The 11,697-nt window shown below is 35.6% G+C and overlaps 2 protein-coding genes across 3 annotated transcripts; one reads left to right on the forward strand and one right to left on the reverse strand.

The window, feature by feature from the left end:
• Window positions 1-236: 236 nt before the first annotated feature.
• LOC105131087 (uncharacterized) lies at window positions 237-1,627 on the reverse strand. The gene is made up of 4 exons (XM_011033878.1): window positions 1,261-1,627; window positions 1,034-1,129; window positions 642-779; window positions 237-530 (listed from the first exon to the last, which is right to left on the reverse strand). The coding sequence occupies exons 1-4, from the start codon at window positions 1,489-1,491 to the stop codon at window positions 480-482; spliced, it is 516 nt and encodes a 171-aa protein (XP_011032180.1). The 5' UTR covers window positions 1,492-1,627; the 3' UTR covers window positions 237-479.
• Window positions 1,628-6,324: 4,697 nt separating this feature from the next.
• Window positions 6,325-11,300, forward strand: LOC105131089 (uncharacterized). 2 transcript variants are annotated; one of them, XM_011033884.1, is made up of 5 exons: window positions 6,325-6,523; window positions 6,617-6,745; window positions 8,633-8,782; window positions 9,044-9,783; window positions 10,283-11,300. In XM_011033884.1, exons 2-5 carry the CDS (start codon window positions 6,699-6,701, stop codon window positions 11,062-11,064), a joined length of 1,719 nt encoding a protein of 572 aa, XP_011032186.1. In that variant the 5' UTR covers window positions 6,325-6,523; window positions 6,617-6,698; the 3' UTR covers window positions 11,065-11,300. The 2 variants fall into 2 exon arrangements, with proteins under 2 accessions (XP_011032186.1, XP_011032187.1); XM_011033885.1 differs by lacking the exon at window positions 6,325-6,523 and having other exon boundaries at window positions 6,561-6,745; window positions 9,053-9,783.
• Window positions 11,301-11,697: the final 397 nt, after the last annotated feature.

Here is an 11,697-nt window from a genome sequence, read left to right on the forward strand (position 1 = left end):
ATGGCTGATTGTATTTGAATATGTGATGAACTTGGTTTCTTGCTTCTTTCAATGCCCAAAGTCTCACTGAATGTTGAATGGCTCTCAAGACTTCTTGTTGTCATTTTCACTCATCTGTTCTGTCAACAGCTTGTGTATCTGTTATGGTTCCTGTTTGTCCTTGTATTACCTTCTTGTGAGGGCTGCTGTTTAATTTTTGGATTCTGGCAGAGCTTCCTCCGAAGCTCAACATATAATAATAATAATAATAAAGAAAACAATATGTTCTTCAGAAACGAGTTTCCATCCACATATCACACGCGCAGAAGCTGCAGTTTTTTTCCCAGAACAAATCCAAGGGCTACGTTTACTCAAGCAACAATTGTTGTCTTGGGACTTTATTTGCGACAGTCAACACTTGGTACGGACCGACAATAAGAAAAGAAACATGCATGATCTAGCTCTTTATTCAAAGATAACATGTCCAGCCACCCTTCTTTTCAATTGTCACTCGACTCACTCCTCTTGGGCTTGTCTGAAGCGGAAATCACCTGAACATGTAGTCACAGAGTCGAGTCAGCTCAACCTAAAAACTCTTGCAGAACAAAACCCTAAAAAATAAAACAAAAAGATTATTGTAAATTGTAAGTAATGAAATGTACCATATCAGCATCAGCTGGAACCCAATCATTAGTTGCTGGATTTCCTTTGCAAGAGGCATGGCAACTGGTTGTGGAATCTGGTGCTAGGCTGAAGCGCTTGCCATATTCGTTCTCCGTTTTGATGAACCCTGTTCCTGTCTGCAAAATGAAGAAAACTCCCATGATATACCCCCCTCTTTTATTTTTCCCTTTGTAACTGTTCCCTTTTCCAAAAATTAAGAAACTTTCACCAGGCTAATCTAAAACGATCAAATTAAAAGAAGATACTGAAATGAGTAAGGCATCAAAAGGTAGGAAATTGGACAACTAAAATTTTATTTAGATGTATGAAAATAGTAAAGAAATAAAAGAATTGGACTAGAATATGTAGCTAGGCATAGCAATGGTAATACCGTGTGGTGTTGCTTGTCAACACAGTTGAGATCCTGGTAATACTCTGTCTCTACAAATTCTTCAGTCACTTTGCTGCTTTCATTTGAAATTATTTTCTGCATTCAAAATTATAAAAAGAAAAAGAAAAATCAATCTACAAATCCACATTCAAGGGTTTCTCAGATGCATAAGAATAATCAAGAACCGTCGTGGGCTCGCATGGTAAATGAAAGGTCAAGAAACTAACCTGAGGATCAGTTTCGAGACGTTGAAACTCAACATATTCTGGGTTGAAGCTTTGATCGCCATTAGTGGTGAGTGCATCAACGTATTGAATGGAATACTCGCTGCGTTGAGGCTTAGAGTGACGCTTAGGAGCTATTCCCTCGAAATATCCTCTTGTTTCCTCCTCTTGTTTTGCCTCTTCCTCGACTGACACGTGAACATCACTCCTGTTAGGCCTCTTGTAGAACTCCATTCCTCTCCTCTCTCCCTTTAATCTCTCTCTAATTTTCCTTCTCTTCAAAAGCTATGAAGAAGCCCACTTCTTTTCTGACTTATAGCACTATTTAGTTGGATTTTATAAAGACAGAAAGTCGATGGATGGATGATAGAAAGATATTTTTGCTTTGCTAACCATTTTCCTGACTTCGTACAGATATTGGGACCAACAAGTTAAATATCTTACCTCTTACAAAAATATCTTAGAAACCTTATCTCATTTCGGACTGTTACAACGGGACTGGTAGGGCGGGATGCGACAGGAAGCCATCCACCGATCTATCACGCCTATCTTAATTTCACCTGCATGTCACTTTACTTGCACTTTATTATCATCGTCAACTCGTCTTCCTATTCTCATTATTTACATTCAGTTTACTTGATTGGTGTGCCATTACTAGTAGTTTGACCAACTAGCTTCTCATTGACTTGTTCTCAATATCTTCTATATAGAATATAATATTAATAAAGCTTTGAATCTCCTAAACTAATATTATAAAATTAAAATACTTTTACCTAACCAACATGATATTATATTATAATATTTATAAATTATTTTTTAATAGATTTTATTATTAACAAAATTCTTTCATATAATACAAATATATAAAGTATATGATATAAATAAAAAATTCATTGATCAATTTTAATATAATAATATTAAAATTATAATTTTTTTAAATGTTATTATTTTAAAAAATTTATTGCGATTATATGTTAGACATGTATTAAGAATATGTATATATAAAATTTTTATGTTATTATTTAATTGTTTTTTGAATAGTCATAAAGTTTATTAAAATATATAAATCATTTAGTCTAATCTAAAACAATTAAGGAAAACATACTAAAATTACCAAGATTTTTTTTACAAAAATAATATTACTAAATAAATTCCTCTTTTTCGTTCATTAAAGATAACATAATTCTTTAATAGATGAGATAACTTTTCTTCTTTTTTTTCTCTTCTTCTTATTTCTTTAGTTTTTATTGAAATAGATTATGCATATACTACATTCGCTATCATTATTAGTGTGCTGATATTTTTTAAATGTAAAGACAAACATGTTTTAATAAGAAAATCCAATATAAATTCAAATGAAAAAATTATCATCATCTAATTTTTGTAGAATATCAAAAAACTACCATCAATTTATCTTTTTTTTATCGTTTGAAAAAAATCCAATAAGAGAAAATAAATTAAAATTGATTTTTTTATAACATCATATCAAAACAATACAAAGATATTAAAAAAATTAATTTGAATTAAAAAAATAAAAATTCTCAAAACTTTTTTAAAGCATTTTCGAAACTAAAAAATAAATATGCTTTAATAAAAAAATTCAACCCAACCTCAAATAAAAAAAATTCTCATCACCCAACTTTTATATAATATAAAAAGAACTCTCATAATTTATTTTCTCTTTATTGTGTGAAAAAATTTAAATAAGAGCAAAAAAAAGTTAAATTAAAGTGTCGGGTCCTGTTATTGGGTTTGGCTACGGAGCCGGACCTAGTAAACTTGGATGTAATTGCGGAACTAGACCCAATAGCAAGACCCAACGCTAATGGGTTCAGTTGAGGTCAGACCTAAAGCTATTGGGTTATATTATGGAGTTGAATCCAAAACTACTTTGGATCCTTCTGAAAGCGATTTGGATTTGAGCTAGATCCAACAATTTTTGGCACAAAAATAGAAAAGACAACACTTCCAATAATAATTTTTGACTAAACACAATAAAGACAACACTCCCTATAAATACTACAGTGTCGTCCACAATGTAATAAGTATGTGTTCACAATAAATATACAAAGTTTTTCCCACATGTTTTAATATAGTACACAATGGGTTGCTATGCTATGGTTGGATTGACTTTTTTTTTAACATAAAAAATATTTAGATGTTGTTAAAATAATTTCTATTAAAGAAAAAACTTTAAATCATGTGAGAATTAGTTTGATATGGCCCAATTAACTTAGTAGATTTAAAAGTAATTCAGATGATTGATAAAAATATAAGTTGACTAAAATAAATTTTAAGATGATATTTAAAAAAAATATCAAGATAACAATATATTGGATTGACTCAGGTCACTCGAGTTAACATGCAAAATTTAGAATCTGCATCAAGAGATGGTAATAACCTAATAGAAAATAAATCAAAACAAATTATGAAATTCAATTCTCATTTTACTCATTGTTGAAGAATTTAGTTGAAGAAAAAAATTCAATTAAAATGAAGGCTTAAAAGACGACATGAGACAACTTGGGTTTATCTGTTAAATTTATAACTTAAGTCATAAGAATGAGATAACCTCATAAGAAAAATATAAACAAAATATAAAGCTTATTTTCTAACCAATTCTATGTTGAAAGATGAAATTGAAGAAAACAAATCAATGAAAAAAAGACAAAAAAAAAAAAGACTTGAATCAACTCGGCTAACTCGCCAAACCTGCATCCCGGGTCATAAGATCAAGATAATCTCATAAAAAACAAATTAAAATAAATTGTAAAGTTCAAGTCTCAATCAACCCAATATTAAAGAATATAATAAAAAAAAATGACTTGAATAAATATGGGTTAACATACAAAACTTGTCATCTAAGTCGTAAGACTAAAATAATCCTATAAAAAAATAAAATAAACTATAAAACTTAATTTTTAATCAACCGAATACTAAAATTTGAAATAAAAATAAAAATAAAAATAAAAATAACTCAAGTTAACCTACTAAACATGTGAAACGAGTTATAAAATTATAATAATTACATAAAAAACAAATTAAAATAAATTATCTATTGTAAACTTAATATTAAAGTATAAGATTAAAATGGAAAGAAAAATTAAATTAAAAAAAATCACTGTTTAAGTGACCAGTGACATGTGAGTTTGTGAGGAGGTGAACATTAATTTCCTCACATCTTCTAGTTTTATTATTATTATTATTATTATTATTATTATTTATAAAATCTTAATGTTAATAGCAGAGCCTAAAATAGGAATCTGTTAATCCATGACGGATACTCATGCCTAGCCAACACATTCCTAACTGTGCCCCATCCATCGATGTTAGCTGCCTAACTAACTAACTAACTAACTAATCAATCATAACTCGAACAATTAAATTAATTATGCAGATTGTTCCCGCCTACCTACAAAACAAGATCTATTTCTGATTAATTATTTAATTAATGTTCCTTTCTCTAATTAATATATAAACAACTTCTGAAATGGGACCTTTTCTAATCGAATTTCTTTAATTTTTTTTATCTTGAGTTCCTTTTACAAGAGTGTGATCATGAAATTCCCACGTAACAATTAAACCCTCCAATAACCTCATATTATAAATCTTTTAAAATTATTTTCAAATTTTTTTTTATTTTCCGATTGTTTTGATTATTTATATCAAAATTAATTTTTAAAAAGTAAAAATTAATATATTTTCTAGTAAATTTATTTAAATAACGGCTATTATATTTACACATATTTTTTTAATCATAATTATATATGTTTTTTTTATTTAATATATTAATAACGCAAGGACCAATTACGTGCAAAATAATGTGTAGGACTAGGCCGAGTTAAACTTTGATCTTCACCTTTTGTGTGCATGAAAATTGATATATTTTCAAATAGTTTTTTTTAAATAACCGCTACTACATTTATAAGTATTTTTTTAATCATAATTATATATGTCTTTTTTTCATTTAATATATTAATGATGCAAGGACCAATCACGTGCAAAAGAATATATAGGACTAGGCCGAGTTAAACTTTGGTCTTCACCTTTTGTGTGCATGAAAATTGATAAATAACAAGAAAAAACTTTAATGAAATTATGAATTATTGGATTGCGATTTTAAAGTGAAACTCAATAGTGGATGCTACTAATTTAATTTGAATATCCTGTGATTATTACTTCTTGCTTGTTTTTTTAGCTCTTTCGGTGGTAAGGTATAATCTCCATAACTCACCACCTTCTTCAGCTATTTTTTTCACTATGATCTTGGAAGTTAAGTAAAGAGGATCGAATTTACACGGACAGGATTGCTGAAAACAAGGATCCAAGACAATATAACCTTAGATACTTACAGTAGTTTAGGCTTTTAGATAACTGTGAGTATGATCTCTTTAATCTAGTTAGTATCAAAGCTTGCAGGTCTCCTTCAAAGGCTGTCCACAATTCGTGTATGATTCATCTAATCTTGCTTGACCTTTCGAATTGAACATGATATGTTCTGAAAAATACCCAACAGTTTTTGAATTATTCATTTAGAACTAAAAATCAAATGTATGGTCAAGCAATCAATTACAAATCACGCTAGCTGTAAACGCAATATCGATCGGCCCAGCAATACTTTTCACTCAAGACACGCAGTGTCGGAAGAGTCACACTCCAAACACCCTCCTCCAAAATGGAGTGGCCTGGCAAAAATAATGGCAAACAAAATATCACACACTCGCTAAGAGAAAATTGATGGGAAGTCCCCCCTCCCTCCTTGTCTTTACCATATACATGAATTCCATGCGTCGTAATTTGAAAAATAGTGGAGCAGCACTAAATAATTTTGAAGTTGCTGTCCGCTGCTAGCTGGGATTCTTACAGGAGAAAGAGCACAAATCACAGCAAAGCTCTCAAGAGGGCCACGAATTAAATTGTTTCACCATCTATGCTATGTTAGTTTCTGTGCACAGATTAAATCAGTGGAGAACAGTACTTCTTTTGACGTTTTAATATTTTTACTTGTGGGCAAAGCATGCGTATCATGGTCTGCTCACCCTGCAAGAAGGAAAGAACTCCTAGACTAAACAAGAAGTGATAATATTACAGATTAATTTCTACAAGTACTAGATATGACTGGTGATTATTTATCCTGATGATGAGTTTTTCTTTGATAATCTTTGTTGATTGACGATTAGGTTCCAATCAAAATCAAACCGGTCGAAAACTGTGTTGCCAAGTTCAGTGAATTGCATGTGAGTGGTGACTAAACATCCAAACAGAAGCTTGTCGAATCGAACAGCTTCCTTTTGTATTGTTTATGAGTTTGGTACATGCCGTTGGAAACTTTCTATATAAACTCCTATGTTCGTTTGAGGTGTCTGCAGTACTCGTTGAGTCAAATCACTTAACTTGCAAATCTAATCCTATCCGACCCGATCCCACCAGTGTTAGAGACCATGTTCTCCGGTATCTTCCTTTGTTCCGTGCGTCCTGACAGTGCAAGGTAATAACCTCCATAACTTTAACATAATCCAGATCATGCATGCATGCTTAACTACTACACTTCTATTCACGACTAGCTTGTATTTATTAGCAGAAGCAATGATTCTGTAGTTACTTTCTATGTGTTGTATTTCATGGTGCATTTCCGTGAAGATTGCAGCACTTTAGATGGTTTGAAAGTTGCCAGTTGCAGCGGAAAAATGCAGTCTAGGAGCTCTTCCAAAGGGAAGTTCTAGGCTCTTATGCTCTGCCTCGTTTTCTGTGGGGTGTCTCTAAGACTTTTGGTTTCATGGCCGTATATTTTAGCTTTGAAACTTCAGTGTCCTAAACCGAACAGATAAAATGAATCAGCTTCTGATTTTCCATTTTTACCAAACTGAAGCTTCGTTGATCTTGTTATCCTAGGAGAGTGTTTCATTTGTTAGGCTTGAGGTAACTGATTTATTATCTGGAAGATTAAATCTATGATATAGTACTTAACAAGCTGCATGACTTTCTGAAGCTTATGCTTTGCAAATTCCAGTTATTTTTGGTATCCCAATTTGAGCTGGCTACCTCCATGGTTTTATTTTCCCCTTAATTCATGCACAAAAGAATACATATGATATTTGAGAGTAAGCAAAGCAATTCTCCTCATACGTAATCGGCAGGTAGCTCAAGCCACTGAAATTGGACATAACCGCGACACATTTCTTGCCCTGGTAGCTCATAGCCACTGAAATTGTTCGCTTGAGCATAACCGCGACACATTTCTTGCCCTGGTTGTTTTTACTGTCAGCTGCTTGCAAGACGTGTTCGCTTGGGCAGGGGCTGAAGGCCTGTTTCTGATAAGGATCTAACTAAACATCTGCCATGTCCTCCATTTCTTAAACTTGCCCGGTTCCCCACTAACTTTAGCTATTCTGTCTTGTAACGTGCACTGAGTTTCGCAGATGCCTAAATGGATAGGATTTATCACTTGATAAAACCAATTTATTTGATATTTGATGAAGATTGATGATCAGCCATCAGTTACACATTCAAGCCTCTCTGTTTTCTTTTTTTTTGGTTACAAAATAACCGATAACGGTTCAAGCTTTAAACCCCTGGCTTTTCCAAGAGCATTCATTACAAGGGTGCTCTCGAGCTGGAAGCTCAATGTGTTGGGATTTAGACAAACTCCATGTTTCTATTCTAGACTGGCAGTGATCATTATTAAAGAAAAGATCATTTTATTTCCTTTTGCTGGAATCTTGTCCTTTTGCCCTTGCTTGAGCAATTCGCCAATCACACTTCTCTGCAGTTCTGAGCATCTTTCTTGGAGATGTAGTAAATTTTGTGGGACAGGGTCTCACGTGGTAAGGGCCTGTATTTGTAGTCCAATAGCCTTTGCTACGCCGTGTTTGCCATGTATAAAAGAAGGGAAAACTATAGATTTTCTTGGTTTTTTTGTTTTTAATTGCAAACTTTATTACAAGTGGATTGATTATAAGTAATACGATGGCAACTACCGTACCTTTTCCCCCTCCTAAGGGACCTAGACAACAAGTGAATTTGCAAATCGGAGTCAACATAAGGTATTGTAACTTGTTCTTGAGTCCACCACTGTCAAGGACCACGCAGGCCAAGACAGCATCCACCATCCATGTGCCACCCATAGCAACGAGAATCAAGCGTCCCCGCTTCAAAGAACGGAAAAAGTGCACAAGATACAATATCTTGTCTATCAATCTGAACCCTACATTCTTGATGATCTCACACGTGTATGACACACATAACCAGTTTCCACATCCTAGATGCCCATTCCCCATTTACACACACAGGCTCTAGCTTAGCAAGCCCTGTTCAAGATGCCACTTGAGGTCAGGTGAGGCAGTTTCACTAACAGTAGCAGATTTTGGGTTCGTAGGAAGAAGAAGAGCAGCCAGCTGGAAGCAGAGGACATCAGCAACAACAACCTTAACTTCTTATACTCCTTTCCATTAGACAGAGACCCAGTCGTTAATGTGAAGCCAGCGAGGTTGACCGCTTCACGATCTGGACATAACCATAACCCCAGGTCAGTAATTTTAAATCTTCTTTTACTTGATTACATGGTACTGCTTAACTCATCATTAATTGGGGTCATTGCTTATTGAATGCAATGCATGTCCGTATCCAATTATTATTATTAAGTAGGTGTGATGTTATGTTAAAAGGGTGTGGTGCTCCTGCAGGCTGCAGGCTGTTATTATCCTCGGCAAATGACAGATAATTTGTAACAGATTCATCCTCTTAATAACTACTACCCTTGCTCTCTTTTGATTGATTTTTCTTATAGGGGGGGTAGGAACTGTGAGGTAAAGCCAAAGAAGAAGGGAGAAATGGCAAGCAAAGTCTCATCCAATTTCTCCGATCTAATCCAACGAGTAGCAGCTTCCTGTTTGCTCCATCCACTAGCCGCTGGTCGTCAGGAATCTGGAAATAATGTTGCCGGAAATGGTGAAGAAGTGTGTGAATATGAAACGGATGAATGCGAGGAGTTGTCCGAAGAGGAGGAGGAAATGAGAGAGAAGGGAGGTAGAGTTAATGGTAATTGGGATTTTAATGTTAAGAGCGGAATGGTGGTGCCAATGGAGAGAGTGATGGAGATGGAGATGCTGATGAATGAGGTGTTTGATTCGGTATCGGTGATGAAGAGGGCTTATGGGAGTTTACAAGAGGCGCATAGCCCGTGGGACCCGGAGAGGTTAAGGGTGGCTGATGTGGTGGTGGTAGGGGAGTTGAGGAGGTTGACTTTTTTGAGAGAGAGATTCAGGAGGCGTGTTAGTGTTGGTAGTGATGGAGGGAGGAGGAGAGGTGTTGGTGTTGGTGGTGATGGAGTGGGGATGTTGAGGGAGATTGTGGCGCCTTATGAGGCTGCGGTGGAAGATCTGAAGAAGGAAGTGAAGGCGAGGGAGGTGGAGGTGGAGAATTTAAAGGAGAAGCTGAGGAGTGTTACTAGCTTGAGCAGTGATGGGAGTGGAAAGAAGGGGAGGTCCCAGTCAAGGAGGAAAGTTAGCTGCTCTCTTGGTGTTCAAGGTTAGTCTGCTATCCCCCGGCAAAGAACTTTTTTAGGCTAGTATCAAAATGCATTCATAACATGTTAGTCTACCTTTGAATAAAAATTCTGGACTTGTATTCGTAACTCTGTATATAACAAACACAGTTGAAAACTTGAGTCTTCAGATCTCCAATGCAAACTCTTAGCAACCAGTAACACTAGATTCCTAGATTCGATAATTAACCAGCACGGCTTGAACTGTTTTCAAAGATTTGAGACACTGACAGAGAAATGTGAGAAGTTTAATGCTTACCTGCATAACACCGAGTGTCGAAGACAACTTTTAAGCTTCTATGTAAACTTGGAAACCAGAGTAATCGCAAATCTTAGAGATTGTACGCTTCAACTTTAATTAATGCTCAGTCATTTTCTTAGCAACCAAATGGAATGTAATTGGACTATTTCCTTATCAAAGCATTGTTCTTTTCATGTTGGAATGCATCTATAAACTATACCCTTCTTCATTGCTTGTAACAGTTGCAGCAGCCCCAGCCCCAGAGCTATTTGAATTAACGATGAGCCAAGTGAAAAGGACATCAAAGTCCTTCACGTCACTTCTCCTGACCTTCATGCGTGCTGCCCACTGGGACATTGCTGCAGCCGTTCGTTCTATTGAAGCTGCCACCACAACCACTGACAATTTGACTACCAGTACCACTGCTATCACCTCCACCATTGCAAGCCATCATGCCAAGTATGCTCTGGAGTCCTACATTTCTCGCAAGGTCTTCCAAGGCTTTGACCATGAAACCTTCTACATGGATGGAAGCCTCTCCTCGCTTCTCAACCCAGACCAGTTCCGCCGTGACTGCTTTGCTCAGTATCGTGATATGAAGGCCATGGACCCCATTGAACTTCTTGGAATCTTGCCAACATGTCATTTTGGAAAATTCTGCTCCAAGAAGTACCTGGAAATTGTTCATCCGAAAATGGAGGAGTCCTTGTTCGGAAACTTGGAGCAGCGCCAGCAAGTACTCACTGGCAGCCATCCAAGGAGTGAGTTTTATCGAGAGTTCTTGGGGTTGGCCAAGGCCATTTGGTTGCTTCACTTGCTGGCCTTCTCACTCGACCCTGCACCAAGTCAATTCGAGGCAAGTAGGGGAGCTGAGTTTCATCCACAATATATGGAGAGTGTTGTGAAATTTTCTAATGGTCGGATTCCAGCTGGTCATGTTGTGGGATTCCCTGTTAGCCCCGGATTCAAGCTTGGAAACAGATTGGTTATCAAGGCTAGTGTTTACCTATTTCCCAGAGCATGAGTTCCATCTTCCTGATATATGCAAGTCTAGGATGTTACGTAGTTCCCAGGTAGCTTGTTGCCCCTTGGCATTCAAAGGAAATTTGCGAGAGGTTCTAGGACATTACTAGTCTGTTAATGTCATTAGGAGTTAACAGTTCACTGATGTTGTATGTACTGTGAAAATGTGCCTTTGGTAATCTTATGGAGATTCCAACTTCGGCCTATAGATAGTAGTTGGTCTGATTTAGATCTCTCTGTTTCAATCTTTTCAAAATTATTTGTGTTAGGGAGTACAGTTATATGGGACTCGTCAGAGACTCAGAGATTTCAAATAAAGCATGCAATGAGCATTTATCGTATAGGCGGTGAGACGAAGCTTCCCTTCAGAGAAAAGGGAGAAGCCAATTTCTACCCCCTAAGAATGATAGCTTCCGATAAATCTAGTGTGCATGTATACAGAATAATTACGCAAACAAATCTCTATTCTGTAACCAAGTGGCAAAGAACATGAGCAGATTAAACCTTAATTCTCCTTGAAAAGAATTATCCAATTGTAGAAGAGGCAATTTCCAAGCAAAGATTAGTATCTTTCCACCTCCCAAAACTCATCGTTAATCAAGAGGATGCTTGCCCTGTGACTATTTTCTTGTCC

The sequence above is a fragment of the Populus euphratica genome, unplaced genomic scaffold (genome assembly GCF_000495115.2).
Source record: "Populus euphratica unplaced genomic scaffold, PopEup_1.0 scaffold76.1, whole genome shotgun sequence".
Lineage (NCBI taxonomy): Eukaryota > Viridiplantae > Streptophyta > Magnoliopsida > Malpighiales > Salicaceae > Populus > Populus euphratica.

Bases quoted from the DNA above. Each gene is read 5' to 3' on its own strand.
- LOC105131087 (XM_011033878.1), bottom strand. From the start codon at position 1,491: ATGGAGTTCTACAAGAGGCCTAACAGGAGTGATGTTCACGTGTCAGTC. The intron at 1,130-1,260 runs GTTAGTTTCTTG...TTTTGAATGCAG, and splicing joins GTCTCGAAACTGATCCTCAG to AAAATAATTTCAAATGAAAG. The intron at 531-641 runs GTACATTTCATT...CTACATGTTCAG, and splicing joins TTCCAGCTGATGCTGATATG to GTGATTTCCGCTTCAGACAA.
- LOC105131089 (XM_011033884.1), top strand. From the start codon at position 6,699: ATGTTCTCCGGTATCTTCCTTTGTTCCGTGCGTCCTGACAGTGCAAG. The intron at 6,746-8,632 runs GTAATAACCTCC...TTGGGTTCGTAG, and splicing joins GTGCGTCCTGACAGTGCAAG to GAAGAAGAAGAGCAGCCAGC. The intron at 9,784-10,282 runs GTTAGTCTGCTA...TGCTTGTAACAG, and splicing joins CTGCTCTCTTGGTGTTCAAG to TTGCAGCAGCCCCAGCCCCA.